The following is a 15,578-nucleotide window of genomic DNA, read 5'->3' as shown; positions in this document are numbered from 1 at the left end:
AACCAGTGAGCCCTGCTGGATAACCACACGTAGGCAGCTGCCGGCTCCCCTCGGCCACTGCCGCTGGGAGCGAGGCCGGCGCGTGCCCTGCAGCGCCGCTCCTTGCTCGTGCGAATCCAAGACTGCAGTTTTTTTGAGAGCCTCTAAGCGCGCTGGACGTAGAGACGGTCTGACGGCGAACGCTGGCGCAGGCGGTGACGCAGTCTTGCGTTTGCAGGGCCTGGCGCGCGCGGGCAGCGAGGGAGCTGTCTCCTCTGCTCCCCCGGGGCCTCTCTCCTGGTGCCAGAAGACAATCCCTGCAGTAGCTGGGTTATTAACTACTTCGCTGCCTGCCAAAGCACTTGGGCAGGAGGCGAGCCCCTGGCTCCCTTCCCCGGCAGCGAGCTGCCTGCTGGGCTGCCGGCGCCTCCTCCCCGAGCGGCTCTCTTGGCTGCTGGCCTGGGCCAGCACCTGCTCCGGGACTGCTCGGGCCGGCCGCAGCCCCGTCCCTGCTCACTGCGGAGGGGCTCGGCGCTGGCAGGCCTGGCGCTGGGTTGCGTGCGGCCCGTCGCAGGGCTGGCTCGAAATGCCGAGGCCCCGGCTGCCGACCCCAGGCCGCTCCTTGGTTTGCCGTGGAAGCGGCCCGGGAGGATTTTGACCCGCCGCTTGCCGGTGGGAGCAGCCTCGGCACCGCCTCGGCGCAGGCCGGTGTGCTGGGAGGACGGTGCTGGCCGGGGAGGGCTCGGGAGGAGCCGGGCAGCTCGGGGAGGGGGGGGGGGAAGAGGCCGGTCAGGGCCAGAGCGCGGGGGGCCGGGTGGCCCCGGAGGAGCGAGGGCCTGTCCCCCCCCACCCCCGGCCCCTTCCTGCTCTGCCCCCGCGGGGCCGGGGCTCGGGGCTCGGGGCAGGTCTGCCGTGCGGCCGGGCCGGGCTCGGGGGGCCGGGCCGGGGCGGACCCAGGGGCAGGTATAGGGCCCGGGCCGAGCCGGGCCAGGCCGAACCGAGCCGCGCCGAGCCGAGCCGAGCCGGGCCAGGTCGAACTGAGCCGTGCCGGGCCGGGCCGGGCCGAACCGAGCGGAGCCGCGCCGAGCCGAGCCGGGCCGAGCCGGGCCAGGTTGAACCGGGCCGAGCGGAGCCGCGCCGAGCCGAGCCGGGCCAGGTTGAACCGGGCCGAGCCGAGCGGAGCCGAGCCGCGCCGAGCCGAGCCGAGCCGAGCCGAGCCGCTGGCCCCGCCCGGCCCCGGTCCCGGCCCCGCCCGGCGCGGCCCGGCCATGGCGGCGGTGTTCACCGCCCTGCGCGTCCTGCTCGGCCTCTTCTTCCTGCTCACGGGCGCCGCGAAGCTCTCGGACCGGCTCTCGGCCGACCTGCACCGGCATATGGTGAGCGGGGCGGCCCGGCGGAGCCCCGCGGGGCGGTGAGGGGCGCGGGGGCCGGGTCGCGCCCCGCGGGGCGGTGAGGGGCGCGGGGGGGGGGGTGTGCGGAGCGGCCGGACCCCCCCGGCCCTCGGCTCCCAGCCGCTCCCGGCTCTCTGCAGCAGTCCCAGTTCGTGCGCTTCGCGGATGTTTTCCCCCTGAAGGACTTCGGCTACAAGCCCGAGCCCGGGCGGTACCTGGAGGCGGTCGGCTGGGTCGAGGCGGCGGCCGGGCTGCTGCTGGCCGTCGGGCCCCAGCTCCTGCAGGAGATCAGCAACTTCGTGCTCAGCATCGTCATGATCGGTGAGAGCAGGCGGCGGCTGCCCCCCGTGCCGGGCTGGGGGGTCCCTGGGGCCCCGCTGCCAGCGCCGCCGCGGTCCCTCTGCAGCCCGGCTCCGCGCTGGGCCAGGCCCCGGCATTGCCGCCTCCGTCCCGGGGGCCGCACGCGCAGCCGCCAGCCCCGGCGCGTGGGGCCGGGCGACGGCTGCTATGGCCTGCCCTCGTCCCCTCGCTCGTCCCGGCAGTGGGATCCGGCTGGTGGCAGCCCAAACGGCCAGAAACCGCTGGAGCCGCCAGGCACCTGGTGCTAAATGGGTTCGTCGCCCCTGATGGCAGCTGCCCACCGGGCTCCTGAGCCCCCGGGGCGCCCAGCAGCGCGGGCTGGGGCCGGGCTCGCCTCTCTCGGTGCCCGGCTCCGCGTCCCTCCTGCCCTCGTGTCACCGCGGGGCAGGCGCGGGAACCTGCGGCAGGGCCGGGAGGGAAGGGGGGGGGACACGCGTGGGCAGGATGGGGCGCCGCGGTGCAGCTCTTCCCCCTGCCCCGAGCTCAGGGGCTGCCTGAGCCTGCAGGCAGCCAGAAAGGGGGCTCGGGGAGGGAGGGGGGCCCCGTCCTCGTCCCGCGCCGCCCTCGCTGACGTGGCTCCCCGCTCTGCTCCTCGCCCCAGGTGCCATCTACACCCTGCTGGCGCTGAAGGAGCCCGTGGCCATGTGTGCCCCCGCCACCGTCTGCCTCGGCCTCCTGCTGCTGCTCAACATCCGCGGCCGGGCTGCCCCCGCCAAGCCCAAGTTCGAGTGAGCGGAGGCAGGAAGGAAAGAGGGGAGGTTTGCTCAGCGGGAAGTGATGCCGTTAGGGTATTTTGGGGGATGGCATCACTTCCTGCGAGGTAGCTGGCCCCCGACGTGCTGTATATGCTTTCGCGCGGATGTGCTGGTGAGGGAGCGGCCGGGGGCTGCCGGGCGCCCGTCCCCTGCACCCCTCGCTGCCGGGGCGGCTCCGCCGGCCGGTGCCCCGCGCGGCACCGCGGCCGCTCCGGCCGCTCTGTGGCTAAACTCGCACGAGGTGGCTCTTCCCGCGGCTCAGCCAGGCCGAGCGGGGGCTGGCTCTGCTCTCACGGGGGCTCTTGTATTTTTAAATAAAGCCTCTGTTTTTCAGGCGTTGCCTCCCCTGTTCTATTTGTGACTGGAGCCCGAGGTCGGGTTTGAGCCTGGTGCGTTTCCCGGCCGGGAGCAAGGAGACCGGGCCCGGCGAGGGCGCAGGCCGCTGCAGGCGCCGGGGTGAGCGTCCCTGGCGCCACCAGCCGGGACCGGGGCGGGGGGGGGATGAGGCACCTTGTCCCAAAGGAGCACGGGACCGCGCCTGGGGTGGGGGCGCGAAATACTGAGCTGTGCAAGGCGGTGCGCGGGGAGGGGTGCCCCGGTGGCCCTGTCCCCCCGGCGGAGCTGGGGACAGGGACGACTGTGCCGTGCCCACCGAGGGGGGCCTGGCCCGCTGCTCCCCGCGTTCCTGCTGAGTCCGGCTTTGAAGCAAACGAAAGAGCAAGAGCCGTGAGAAGGCGGATTCCTGCTTTGATCTCCCGCGTGTCGCCCCCTCCTTCCCCCAGCTGCCGAGTGTGGAAACTTGACCCTGCGCCGCTTTCATGTGCGTCCCGGGCGCCGGCCGCGCTGCCAGCCCGGCCCCGCGCGCCCCCGGCCCGGCCGCCGCTCCCGCCGTGCCCCGGCACGGCTCCGGCTCCGGCTCCGGGGCGCACCGTTCCCGCGCTGCCCGGCGGCGCCGCGTCCCACGCCCTGCACCCCGCGCCGCCAGGCCCTCGGGGCGGCCAAGGGGCTGGTTTTGGTCTCTGCGGGATGGCGCCGGTGTTTGCGGCGGGGGAGACGGGAGGCTGCGGAGGGACCAGCGCGGCCTTTGGCCGGCCTCCGCGCTGAGCGGGACGAGGAGCCGCGGCGGGAACGACGGACGCGTGAGACCCGTGGCAAAAGGGTGACGGAGGGGGCGCTGCCGGGGAAAGGGCCACCCTCCGCCGTGGCGTCCCGGCGTTGTCCTGTCCCCGTAAGCCCAGCGGCATCGGGGGCTTCCTGCGCGGCGGCGGCGGTGGCCCGAGGGGCTGAAAGGGGCCGTTGTCTGGGACATCACACGCGGGTTATTCATGCCGCCGCGCCGGGCAGGATGGCGGGGGCGGGATGGGGGCCTCTCCCCCTCCGGCGAAACCGGCCCGGGCGGCGCGGGGGGTCTTAGCGCGGCTCCGCGCCGGGGCTCCCCGGTTACATACGCGCACAGGTGCCTGCCGCGCTGCAGCTGCCGCCGCCGGCCCGCCGCATTCACCCGCCAGGCCCTGCCTCCCCGCAGCCACCCTTTAAAGGCTCCCGGGGCCAGACGGGCTGCGGCAGACGGCGCGCAGCGGCGGGGAGGTGACGCGGCCGCCCGGCCCGCCAGGGTAAGGACGCGCCGGCGCCTCCGCTCGCGCCGTCCCTGCGGGCCTGGGCGCCGGCGAGCGCGGCCCCGCCGGCCGGGCCCCCGGGAGCGCTGGCGTCCCGCTGGGCGCCGCGCGGGCCCGTGCCGCCCGCTGGCCCCGGGAAACGCCGGCCCGTGACCTGGGGACGAGCGAGGTGGACTGGCCGCAGTCCTGGGAGAGGGGGATCGCCAGGGAAAGCGGTTTGGCGGCCGGGGGTGGCGTGAGCCCATCGCCGGCTCTTCCCGGCTGCGCGGTCGTGGCACCCAACCGTTCTTGCTCTCCTGGGGGAAACGACCTGCGGGCACCAAGACGACCCCGGGGTGAGAGCGCCGTCCCGGCACAGCGCGCCGGGGGCTGCGGGGCCGCGCGTGCTCGAGGCCGGCGTCTCGCCGAGCCAGCGGGCGACTGTGCTCCGGGCGGGCTCTGCCGGGGATTCGGGGCTCTTCGCGGTGCCCGGGCAGAGCTCGGAGCACGCCGGGAGCAGCGGGGACGGAGGGGACGCGCGGCCCTGGCTGCGAGGGAGGCGCCAAGCCCGGGCGCAGCCTCCTGCGGGTGCCGGGCTGCGGCTCTGCCCCTGCGGCGGGGACGCAGCTGCAGCCGCGACGCGCGGACTCGGCGCGGCCCCCGGGCGGCCGCGGTTCGGAGAGGGCTGCCGGGTCCCGCGGGGCACGGACCGCCTCCAGTGGGTTGGGTGCAGCTTTGCGGGTGCTCCGGTCCCTCCCTGCTGACCTCCCCGTCTCTGCAGGGATGAACGTCTCGGCGCCGGGGCCCGCGGGGCGCCCCGGCCAGTGCGTGCCCAGCGACCCGCTGCAGTTCGTGCTGGTGCCGGCGGTCTACTGCCTGGTGCTGTGCGTGGGGCTGCCGGGCAACCTGGTGGCCTTGCTGGTGTTCCTGCAGAGCGGCAAGGTGAGGAAGGCCATCCGCATCTACCTCATCAACCTCACACTGGCCGACATCCTCTTCAACCTCACCCTGCCCCTCTGGATCCCCTACTACCTGGCCGGCGGGGACTGGCTGCTCTCGGAGGCCGCGTGCCGCCTGGCCGGCGCCGCCTACTACCTGGCCACCTACAGCGCCATCACCTTCATGGTGCTCATCAGCGTCAACCGCTACCGCACCGTGCGGGCGGCCCGGCGGGAGCTGCCGCTGGGCGGGCGCCGCGGGGCCGCCCTGGCCTGCGCCCTGGCCTGGCTGCTGGGGCTGGGCTGCGCCGTGCCCACCCTGGCCGCCCGGCAGACCTTCCCGGCGGGCGCCGGCGGCACCAAGTGCTTTGAGCAGTACGCCAAGCAGCGGACCTACGCGTACGCCATGGTGGGCTTCTTCGCCGGCGCCTTCCTGGTGGTGCTGGGCGCCTACGCCTCCATCGTGCGCTCGCTGTCGGCGCCCGCCGCCGCCGCCTCGCCGGGCTCCCACCGGCAGCAGGCGCGCGCCATGGCGCTGGGCATGCTGCTGGTGTTCGCGGTCTGCGTGGCCCCCTACCACCTGACGCTGGCGCCCTGGGTGGGCAGCCGGCCGCCGGCGCCGGGCTGCGGGCCGCCCGCCGCCCTGGACGTGCTGCACACGCTGAGCGTGGCCCTGCTCAGCCTCAACAGCTGCATCGACCCCCTGGTCTACTGCTTCGCCATCCGGCGCTTCCGCGCCGACCTCGGCAGCACCCTGCGCAAGGTGGGCCGCTGCCGCCCGCCGCCCGCCCCGGCCCCCGCCAGGCCCGTGCCCCGCGCCTCCTCCCTCACCTCCTCCTAGCGCGACGGCCCCCGGCGGCCCCCCGCCCGGGCTCCGCTCTGCCGCGGGGCCAGCTCTCCGGGGCCGGCCGGGCAGCGGCTGGGCGTGCGGCTCCTCGCACCGCCGCGCACCCGCTCCCCCCTCCGCGTGCCCCCGCGCCCGCCGCCTCGCTCGTGCCCGTCGCGGGCGCGCGTGCTGGCAGAGGCCGCGCTCTCTGCACGCACCTCCTGCAGCCCCCCTGCCCGGCTGGACCTGCCTGGCTGGGAGCACGTGGGGAGCGGCGGGCTGGTGGCCCCCGAGCCGGTTTGGCGGGGCCGCAGCCTGGCCAGGGGGCTTGAGGGCGCCCCTGGGGGCAGCCCCCTTGGCAAGGGGGGTTTGACCTGCTGCGTGGAGCAGCCGCAGGTACGCGAGGACGGGGGGTGACGCCGGGGGCTGGGGCGGTTGGGCAGTGGCGGCGGGTCCTGTCCTGCGCCCGCTGCCCCGGCCCAGCCTCGCGCTGCCTCCTGCCTGCGCGGCATTAAAAACGAACGAGGCAAAGGCTTGGCGCGTCTCTTTGATGGCGGGCTCCCCGCGCTGCGTGCCAGCAGCGCCGCCCGCCCCGCTGCCGCGCGCCGACGGGCAGCGGGTCCCCGCCGGGGGGATGTAGGGGCAGGCTGCTGGGGTCGCTGCCCTCTGCCCCCGTCTGCCGCGCTGCTGAGGCGCTGCAGAGCAGGAGGGCAGGCCCCGGTCTGCCGCCGGCCGCCGCCGCTCTCCGGCAGATGCTGGTTTATTCAAGGCTGCAGGGAGGAGCTGCAGGGCGGGGGACAGGCGCCGCGGGGAAGGGCTTTCCGTGAGCCGGAGAGAAACACGCCGCATCCACGGGTCAGGGAGAGCAGGGTGCCACCAGCGCGCCGGCCGGCCGGCAGCACCCGCGGGAGCCCACGGGACGCTGGGGTGTGGCGGCGCATCGGGGCTTCGAGGCGCTCGTGCTCTCGCGCCGGGCTGGAGCAGCTGCTGCCGGTGCAGCCAAGCCGCGTGCTGGGACCCGCTCCCGCCCGGGCCTGGCCTGGCCGACGCGGCCGTCCTGGCTCGCCGTGCGGCCCTGCGCAGCAATCGCCAGCCGTCCCCGTGCTCCTGGTGGCCTTGGTGGCCGGTACTGGCCTGCCAGCTGCACGGCCGCCCGGGAAGTTGGGGCTACGCCGCCGGTCTCGGAGCGCGGTCCTCGGAGCAGCCTGCCCCGCTACAGCCGCCGTTCAAAGTACATATTAAATTTTAATCCTTTTACGTAACTTCTCGGAGAGGTGGGCGGCGTTCTGCTCCCCGCGGCGGAAAGCAGGGCTCCTCCCTGGGCACGGGGTCCCGGGCAGCACCTGGCAGGCCCCGAGGTGCCGGACGTGGCCGGGCACCGCGGGACGAGCGCGGGGCGGACGGTGCGGGACCCGGTGCTGCCCGGGGGGCGGCAGCCCCCAGGGAGTCGAGACCGCCCCAAGCCTGCGTGAGCTGGGACCGGCCCTCGGCCAGGGAGCTGGCAAAGCGCAGGCGCCGCCTTCGGCCCTGGCTCTCCCGCTGCGTAGCAGATGGGGAACCGCTGGGGACAGCCCCTGCCCGCGGGTGTCCTCCCGGCGGCGAGCTGCGGCGCTGGCGGGGAGGGGTCCCCGGCACGGCTTCCTCGGCGAGCCAGGGCGCCGGCTCCAGGCTTCCCCGCCGCTCGTGCAGCAATTACACGCTGCCCATCTCGTGTTCAACAACGCGTGAAAATGCAGGATCTGTTTGCTTAAAAACAAGCTCCGGGAAGCGTGTCTGGGCCACGTTCCTCGCCGGCACGGCGAGCCCTTGCGCACCGCACGCGCCCGGGCGGCCCCGTGCCGATAGACCAGGCGGCGCCTGGTGAGGGGAGCGGAGCGCGGGCGCGAGGCCAGCGTGCCACCCCGGGGCTTGGCCGCGCCGGAGAGGGCTCCCGAAATGCCCCGGAGCCCCTTGCGAGCTGGCACGGCTGGGCACGTGCCGCTCTGCGTGTCTCCCCCCTCCGCAGCGCACAGCGAGGTGTTAACCAGGTTATTATTCCCCTGCACTTCCAACTCGCACCCGCCTTAATTATTATTATTAGCAAATTACACCGCGGGTTGCGAGGGGGGCTGTGTGAGCCAGCGGCAGCTCAGCGCCGCAGCGGGCCCGCCGGGGCAGGCAGGGCGGCACGCGGGGCAGCCCCGGGGCGCGGGACCCCCACCGCGGGGCAGCCCGGCATCCTTGTGCGGGCGGCAGGACGGCTCCGGGGAAGCGGCTTCTTCCTGGGCCAGCGCTGGGGGTCCCAGCGGGTCCGAGCCGGCCGCAGAGGAGCAGAACGGGCTGCAGGCAGCGTGGGGACGCGGGTGTGCGCCTGGGTGCCAGCCCCTTCCCCTCTCCCGCGGGGCTTCCCCGGCCCGGCTGAGCCCCGACGAACTCGTGACAGGCGGCGCTCGCCGCCCCCGCCCGCCGTGCGGGCAGGGGGTCCCGGTGCGGCGGGGCCGGGCCGGGAGGAGGCGGCAGAGCCGCACCGGAGCCATTTTGCGCGTCCTCGCCGCTGCCGCCCGCGCTCCGCGCTGACTCCGGGGAGGATCCGCCGCGGCCGCCGGCGGCCCCGCTCCGCTCCGCGCTGCACTGCGGGGCCGCCGCTCGCCTGCGGCCGGGCCGGGCCGGGCCGAGCCGAGCCGAGCCGAGCCGAGCCGCGTGTCCGGTCCAGCCGAACTCAGCCGAGCCAAGCCGAGCCTGGCCGAGCCGAACCGAGCCGAGCCGAACCGGGCCGGGCCGGGCCGAGCCGCCGGGGAGCCGCCCCGCGGAGACGAGCGCGACCGGCCGCAGGATGTAGGCGGGCAGGAGCGCGGTAAGAGAGCGGCGGGCATCGGGGCGCACCGGGGCGGGGGGGGGAGGTGGCATCGGGGCGCACCGGGGCGGGGGGGGGAGGTGGCATCGGGGCGCACCGGTGCCGGGGGGGGGGAGGTGGCATCGGGGCGCACCGGGGCGGGGGGGGGAGGTGGCATCGGGGCGCACCGGGGCCGGGGGGGGGAGATGTCATCGGGGCGCACCGGGGCTGGGGAGGTGGCATCGGAGCATGCCGGGGCGGGGGGTGGCATCGGGGCGCATCGGGGCCGGGGGGGGCCGCGGGGGTGTCCCGGGGCCGTCGCCTGCGCTGCGGGCGGAGGCGGCCCGGCCCCGCCGCTGCCTGGGGGTCCCGGCCGGGGCCGCGCCCGGGGCGCCCCGGCGCCCCCCGAGGGCAGAGCCCGGCCTGGCGGTTTGAGGGCGGGCACGGCTTGGGCTGAGCTCGAGTCTCCTGCTCCTTCCCACAACCAGCGATTTTTCTCTCCCGGGACAAGTGGCGTTATTTCTGCCCGGGGGCTCTTCCCGCCGTGACCCCGCGGAGCTGGGGCGGCCGTGGGAGCCCTGACGGGGCAGGGCGCCCCGGGAACCCCCCGTCGGGGCTCAGGGGACAGGCTGCCCCGGGCGCGGGATGCGCCGTGCAAACGTGCGGCCGGGCCGGTGGGCGCAGAGCAGCCGGGGGGCTCCTGGGCGCTCCCCGTTTTGCACTGCTGTGCCTGGTGGGCCGAGCTGGTCGTGGTGAGGAGCTTTAGGGGACTGGGAGAAGATTGCAAAATGGGGCATTTTCTTGGCGCTGAGGTGTGCAGGCAGCGTTGGGCTGGTTGGACGCCCTCGCTGAGTTCGGCTGGGCAGGGCGTGCGGCATGCAGCAGCGCGCGGGGCAGGCAGGCTGGGAGAGGGGGCCCAGCATGTCCCGTCTGCCGGCTGAGCAGGGCTTTGGGGCAGAGGGACGCGCTCAGGTCCTGCAGCTTCCCCCGTGCAGCGACCCTGGCCGTCGTGGCGGGCACCTTGCTGCGGGTCACTGCCCAGCTTCATGAGATGATGAATCCTTTCAGGCAAGAAGTGGGTGCTTTTTGGGGGACGGAGTCTGGGCGTCCCTCTCCTCTTGTTGACTTGCTGCCCCCCCAACGGTCGGGTTTTGCTGGGGGAGCCAGGTCTGCTCCCTCCACCCCATGCTAAACCTGCGAGTCGGTGCTGGGACCTCCCGTCCTCCTGCCGCCCGTGGGTCCAGCCCAGCATGTCACCTCCCTGGCAGGACGCGGGTCCTCGTGGCGGGTCTCTACCCGCTCCAGGCCCTGAGCCGGCGGGACGGAGGGCGAGCTGGGCCGCGTGGTGCCGGCTGCCGTCAGGGTGCCCTGGCAGGTCGGGCGCGCCGGCGGTGCTCGGGGCTGATGCTGCAAGGCCTCCCTCGGCGTGATTTGGGGCAGGATCCGGCCTGCTGGCTGGATGCCTTTAGGAGACGGACGGAGCTGGCGGGGGGAGCTCCTCGCTGACGGGCAGTGGGAGCCTCGGCACGGGGGGAGCCGCAGGTGTGGGCTCTCGGGGCGCGGGGGCAAGGCGGGCGCTAGCCAGGGCCTCGGCGTTGCTGGCCGCCAGCCTGGCTCCAGGTCTGGCTCCAGGTGTCCCGGCTGCGGCTGGGCCGTCGTGTCCGTGGCCTCCCCGTCTGGGCGGGGGGAGTCAGGGCTTGGTGCTGAGCCCTGGCCCCGAATCTGCCCGAGTCTCGCTCCCGAGCGGCCAGAACGGGAGCCGCACTGGGCCGCGGGACCGGGGCTGGAAGAGTTCGGCTCCGAAGACACGCCGCTGGCAGCACCCGCCCCTCTTAGCTGGTGGTGGTCTCGAGGCAAAAGCTGCTTTTGTGCAAAAAATTGAAATTGCCTGCGGAGGGGGGTCGGGAGCGGTGGCGTTGGCCAGCCTGGGGGCGTCCTTCCCCGCCGGGCGCGCGGGGGGCTCTGCCAGTCTCCCCAGTGCGAGCTCAGAGCGGGGAGCTGGGCCGAGACCTCGCGGCAGAGCATATGCAGACCCCCGAGGCTCTGCCTGCCCAGGAGGGCAGGATCAGGCCCCGCGCTTGGCTTTTGAGCCCACGATGGTGCTCCTACAGCTGGGGACTCGGGCTCCGGATCCAGGTTTTGCAAACGGCTTGTCTCTGAATAAGCTGAACTGAAAGCCTGGATCTAAAGGAGCCAGAAATTTGGATCTGGAGCAAAAGGCGACTTTTGGCCCTTATTTTCATCATAGACAAGACAAAAATCCAGATTGGAACAAGGCGACGAGTCTGGATTCAGCTCCGGAGCTGAATGTGTGGCTTGTGCTCCTTCTGGCCATAAAATTGGATTTCCCAAAATAGCCTGTTGAAGACCAAACCCAGGCAGGGACCGAATGACAGGTCACCAGGGGTGTGGAAACCCCACCACGATCCTGGCTGCCTGCTCCAAGACGTTGGCAACGAGTAATAATAGTAATATGCTGTGCCGTCGCCTGGAAGAACGCAGAGCTGGGAGCTAAGAATAGCCACCCGGCTGCTGCTGGCGCAGCCGTGCCGACAGCGATGGGGACGCGCGGAAAGGCCCCCAGCCCCGGGGCAGGTCCCCGCGCGGGGCGGGCTGGCGCAGCTCCGTCGCTGCCCCCGGCCCTTTGCCTTGCTGCAATATCACGCTTTCTTCTTTTCTTTCTGCCGCCTGCGGTGGTTAAGCGCCGGGCCCCGGGCTGGCGGGATGCGGGAAGGGAGGACCGGTGCCTCTGGGGCCGGGAAGCGTGTTCGGCAGGGGATGGGCGCGGGGGAGCGTTTCCCAGGGAGAGGGATGGAGGCGGTTAACTGCATCCCTCAACGCAGGGATGAGGAAAGCCCCGCTCCCCGAGAGCGGTGCAGGGTGCGTGGGACGCAGCCGAAGGCACGTGCAGAGAGGCTCCCACGAACCCTGCGTCGCTCTGCTCCGAGCATCCCCCGCCTGGGGTGGTCTCCGGGGATAAAACTCGCGGTGCCCGGGTGCTCCGTGCCGTCGGGCTTGTGGCTGCCTCCGGCTCGCGGTGCCGCGCCGCCGGGGTGCCTGCAGCGCGGCCGTCCCTCTGCGAGAGCCGCGGCGGTGCCCGGCTGCAGCGCTGCGCTTGCAGGTGATGAACGGCCTCCCGAGACGGCTGCGCTGCAAGGTCACGGGCAGTCCTGCTCGGAGGTGGCGCGCGGGCTGCAAACCGCCCTGGGCAATCGTCCCTGCGCACCGCGGCCGGGGGAGCCCGCCGGGCCCCGGCCTGGAGGGGACGGAGCGAGGCGGCGCCTCCCGCCGGGCTCTGCCCTTGCTCCCCGCGGTGCACGCGGGCTCCTCTGCAAGGTGGTGGCTCCGCGGGGCGCCCGGGAGGGGGCCGGGCTCTGAGCCCCGTGCCCTGCGCTCGCCCTCCTCCCCGGCGGGGCTGGCGCGAGCCCCTTCCGAGTGCGGGGCTCCCTGCAGCGAGGGCCCGGCTGCTCCCGGCCTCTCGCCCCGCTCCAGGCTGTGCCGCCGCCTCCCCATCCGCTTCCCGGGGCCCAGCCGTGATGGCAGGACGAGGCACAGCCGTCCGGGGGCCTCGGCGCCCGCGCGTGAGACAGCGGGGCGGCGAGGGAGGCCGGGCTGCATGTCGGCTCCCCGCAAGCTGCGGCTGCAGCACGTGGCAGGAGAGCCAGTGCCCATCAGATTAAGGAGAATTAATTTGTACTTTCCACGTTCGCCCGGGATCGGGTGGGCTCGGGGTGCAGCATGGCCCGTGGCCCCCGCCCGGCGAGCAGATGTGCTCCAGCATCCCTCCGTTTTGGCTCCTCTAAAACCTTCCCTAAATCCTAATTAGACTTTTCACTTTTTTTCCCCCCTGTTCCCCCCTCCATCTCACTCCTCCCCAAATGCTGGAGTTGGAACGAGCCATGACATGGTTTCTAATCAGCTTCTGAATTCATATTTCTCTTGGCTCTCTTTGGAGGAGGCTTTTCAAAGCCTTTGTCTGATGCTGCCCAAGCAGAGTGCTGTTCTGCAGCTCTCTCTTTAAGCCTCGATAACAGCATATGCCCATGCCCTGGAGAGCTGATAGCTCAGAAGTGCTTGCAATAACAGCTGGGAGACCCTACAAAAACAAAGTAGTGTTTGTAGCAGGGAACTTGCAAGAACACATCAACAGCATCCAAAAATCCTGCCAAAAGTGGCTGGTGCGGGAGCCAAAGCGGGCACCCCCCCTGCAGCGGCGCGGGGGGAAAGGGGTGCCGGGGTGCCGTTCTCCCGCTGCCGCGGGTGCGATTCCCCTGCGCCTGCTGGTGCGGCCGCCGCCTGTTTCCAGCCGCGCCTGGGGGGAGTTTTGCTCCCCACCTGGGCGCCGAGCCCGTCGCGCGGAGCAGGCCGGGCTCCGACGGCCGGCGGCACCGGTCCCACCCCGCACCCGGCCTGGCTCCGCCGTGGTCGGAGGCAGAGCCTGTTTGGGCTCCTTCTCCGGGCCCGAAACCTCTTCGGCAGCGAGTTGTGGCTGAGAACGAAGCCAGTGGATACAAACACTTCCCGGCGCTGCCAAGCCCCAATTAATAACCTGTGAATCATGATGCTGTTGGAAGAGCAGATGTTTGCAACGTGGTTGCCAGCTCTCGCCATTTCACTGAGGGTCTGTTTGGCCTTAAAACAGCAGCTTCTGGAGTCAGGCGACGCTGGGCGAGCCGGCCTCTCCGTCCGTGCTCCTTTCTCCCCGGCCTGGAGGCGTTTGGGCTGGGAATGGGCTGGAGCGTGCGGTGGGCAGAGCCGAGCTCGGCGAGCAGCCTGGCCGTGGGGGGGGGGGGGCCGCCCGGGAGCCGGCGCGCCGCCGAAGCTGCAGGTACCCGAGTCGCGGGTGCGCGTGCCGGGGCGCCCGTCGGCGAGGGGCCCTGCCGGGGCCGGCCCTGGGCGCATCTCCGTCCTGCCGAGGGGCTGGAGGGGCCGCGGCGGGGCCGGGGGCACCGAGACGCCCCGAGTGGAGATGCTGAAGTGGCTGTTAGCAGGGCTGCCTGGCTCGGCGGGGGCACTGCCCGTCGCCAGGGGCCGCCGGGGGGTCTGCCCTCCCGCCCGGGGTACCGCCGGCGAAGAGCGAGTCGTGCTGCCCTCGAGCCCGCGGGGCCCCGTGGGGCGGAGCGCGTCCCCCTCCGCTGCCTCCGTGCTGCAGGTTACGGGAAAGGGCTCGGCGCTTCTTATCGAAACAGGCTTCTGCTCTGAGCTCCCCTGGGCCCCTTCTGCCGGGCGGTGGGAGCGCAGGGGCGGCCCAGCGCGCCGCGGAGGGGAGCTGCTGCCCTGCCCCTGGGGGATTCGCAGCGCGTGGCTGCACGTGCGTGGCGGGGGGAGCCGCGTGAGCGAGTGCCAGGGCCCGGCCGGGGGGGCTGGGGGCTGCATGCAGGCGCCTGTGGGGTGCGAGGGGCCTGGGGGGCTGGGGTAATGCAGGAGCAGTGGGGCAAGTGTGGCTACGTGCAGGGTGTGCAGCGATGTGGGAGCAGCGGGTGTGCGTGGCTGCGTGCGGGGCTATATGCGTGTGTGGGGTGTGCGGTGGTGCGGGAAGAGCGGGTGTGCGCAGCTGCATGCGGGGGTGCATGTGCGTGCAGGGTGTGCAGTGGTGCAGGAGCAGCAGGTGTGTGTGGCTGCGTGTGGGGCTGCATGCGTGTGCAGGGTGTGTGGCGGTGTGGGAGCAGCAGGGTTGCATGGCTGCATGTGGGGCTGCGTGTGCGTGCGGCGTGTGTGGCGGTGTGGGAGCAGCAGGTGTGCATGGTTGCGTGCAGGGGTGCATGCATGTGCATGCAGGGTGTGCGGCGGTGTGGGAGCAGCAGGGGTGTGTGGCTGCATGCGGGGGTGCATGGGTGAGTGGCGGTGTGGGAGTACTGGCTGTGTGTGGCTGCGTGTGGGGGTGCATGCATGTGCAAGCAGGGTGAGCGGCGGTGCAGGAGCAGCGGGGGTGCATGGCTGCACATGGGGGTGCATGCATGTGCAAGCAGGGTGAGCGGCGGTGCGGGAGCAGCGGGGGTGCATGGCTGCGCATGGGGGTGCATGCATGTGCATGCAGGGTGTGCGGCGGTGTGGGAGCAGCGGGGGTGCATGGCTGCACATGGGGGTGCATGCATGTGCATGCAGGGTGTGCGGCGGTGTGGGAGCAGCGGGGGTGCATGGCTGCACATGGGGGTGCATGCATGTGCAAGCAGGGTGAGCGGCGGTGCGGGAGCAGCGGGGGTGCATGGCTGCGCATGGGGGTGCATGCATGTGCATGCAGGGTGTGCGGCGGTGTGGGAGCAGCGGGTGCACATGTGCATGCGGGGGTGCATGTGCGTGTGGGGTGTGCGGCGGTGTGGAAGCAGTGGGTGTGCATGGCTGCGTGCAGGGGTGCATGTGCATGCAGGGTGTGCAGCGGTGCGGGAGCAGCGGGTGTACATGGCTGCATGCGGGGGTGCATGCGTGTGCGGCGGTGCGGGAGCAGCGGGGGTGCGCGGCTGCGCGCGGCGGTGCGCAGGTGTTGCTCGGCATGTGCAGTCCCATGTGCCCGGGGATGCTCGGCTCTGCGCGGGGGCGTCCGGAGAGTGCCTGTGCGAGCGCGTGGGAGTGTCTGCGTGTGCGCGTGTGCGCCTGGCTCCGCGGCCGCCCCTCGCCGGGCGCACAGCGCCGGTGGCAGCCCGCGCGCGCAGGAGCCGCCGGCAGCCGCGCGGCCCCCCCGGGGGACTCCCCTCCCGCGCAGCCCGTCCCTCCTCCCCGGCCGGCTCCGCGCGCCGTGGGCAGCCCGCAGGGACGCCGCAGGAGGAAAGCGGATTCGGCCGGCGCGCCGCTTCTGCTCGTCGGCTGGCGCGGAGCGCGGGCGAGCCGCTGGGCCGCGGGGCAGGGTGAGCGGGGCGCGGGGCTGGGCGCTGCGGGGACCCTCCGGGGCGCCTGGGCAGCGCTTTCGGCGCAGAGCTCCCCTTCG

The 15,578-nt window shown here is 73.2% G+C and overlaps 3 protein-coding genes across 9 annotated transcripts in view; all 3 read left to right on the top strand.

Moving 5' to 3' along the window:
- The first annotated feature begins 1,059 nt into the window (after positions 1-1,059).
- Positions 1,060-2,820, top strand: TMEM35B (transmembrane protein 35B). Of its 3 annotated transcripts, none has more exons than XM_068917344.1 (3): positions 1,060-1,355; positions 1,511-1,691; positions 2,332-2,820. In XM_068917344.1, the coding sequence occupies exons 1-3, from the start codon at positions 1,248-1,250 to the stop codon at positions 2,460-2,462; spliced, it is 420 nt and encodes a 139-aa protein (XP_068773445.1). In that variant the 5' UTR covers positions 1,060-1,247; the 3' UTR covers positions 2,463-2,820. The 3 variants fall into 3 exon arrangements, with proteins under 3 accessions (XP_068773445.1, XP_068773447.1, XP_068773446.1); XM_068917346.1 differs by having other exon boundaries at positions 1,208-1,355; positions 1,553-1,691; XM_068917345.1 differs by having other exon boundaries at positions 1,208-1,355; positions 1,514-1,691.
- A 79-nt stretch (positions 2,821-2,899) lies between these two features.
- Positions 2,900-5,859, top strand: LOC138062008 (platelet-activating factor receptor-like). The gene is made up of 2 exons (XM_068917235.1): positions 2,900-2,941; positions 4,862-5,859. Exon 2 carries the CDS (start codon positions 4,864-4,866, stop codon positions 5,857-5,859), a length of 996 nt encoding a protein of 331 aa, XP_068773336.1. The 5' UTR covers positions 2,900-2,941; positions 4,862-4,863.
- A 2,690-nt stretch (positions 5,860-8,549) lies between these two features.
- DLGAP3 (DLG associated protein 3) overlaps positions 8,550-15,578 on the top strand; it is a 34,618-nt gene continuing 27,589 nt past the window's right edge. For 4 of the 5 annotated variants that reach the window (XM_068917569.1, XM_068917568.1, XM_068917567.1 and 1 more), the window contains exon 1: positions 8,550-8,677. The gene's annotated coding sequence lies outside the window, so the exon portion shown is untranslated. Of the gene's footprint in view, positions 8,678-15,398; positions 15,499-15,578 lie in introns of those variants that run through there. The other variant, XM_068917565.1, reaches the window with a different exon arrangement.

Source organism: Struthio camelus, chromosome 23 (genome assembly GCF_040807025.1).
Source record: "Struthio camelus isolate bStrCam1 chromosome 23, bStrCam1.hap1, whole genome shotgun sequence".
NCBI lineage: Eukaryota > Metazoa > Chordata > Aves > Struthioniformes > Struthionidae > Struthio > Struthio camelus.
The sequence above is the reverse complement of the archived record's forward strand: the minus strand, read 5'-3'. Positions and strand labels throughout refer to the sequence as shown.

Bases quoted from the DNA above. Each gene is read 5' to 3' on its own strand.
- TMEM35B (XM_068917344.1), top strand. From the start codon at position 1,248: ATGGCGGCGGTGTTCACCGCCCTGCGCGTCCTGCTCGGCCTCTTCTTC. The intron at 1,356-1,510 runs GTGAGCGGGGCG...GGCTCTCTGCAG, and splicing joins CCGACCTGCACCGGCATATG to CAGTCCCAGTTCGTGCGCTT. The intron at 1,692-2,331 runs GTGAGAGCAGGC...TCCTCGCCCCAG, and splicing joins GCTCAGCATCGTCATGATCG to GTGCCATCTACACCCTGCTG.
- LOC138062008 (XM_068917235.1), top strand. From the start codon at position 4,864: ATGAACGTCTCGGCGCCGGGGCCCGCGGGGCGCCCCGGCCAGTGCGTG.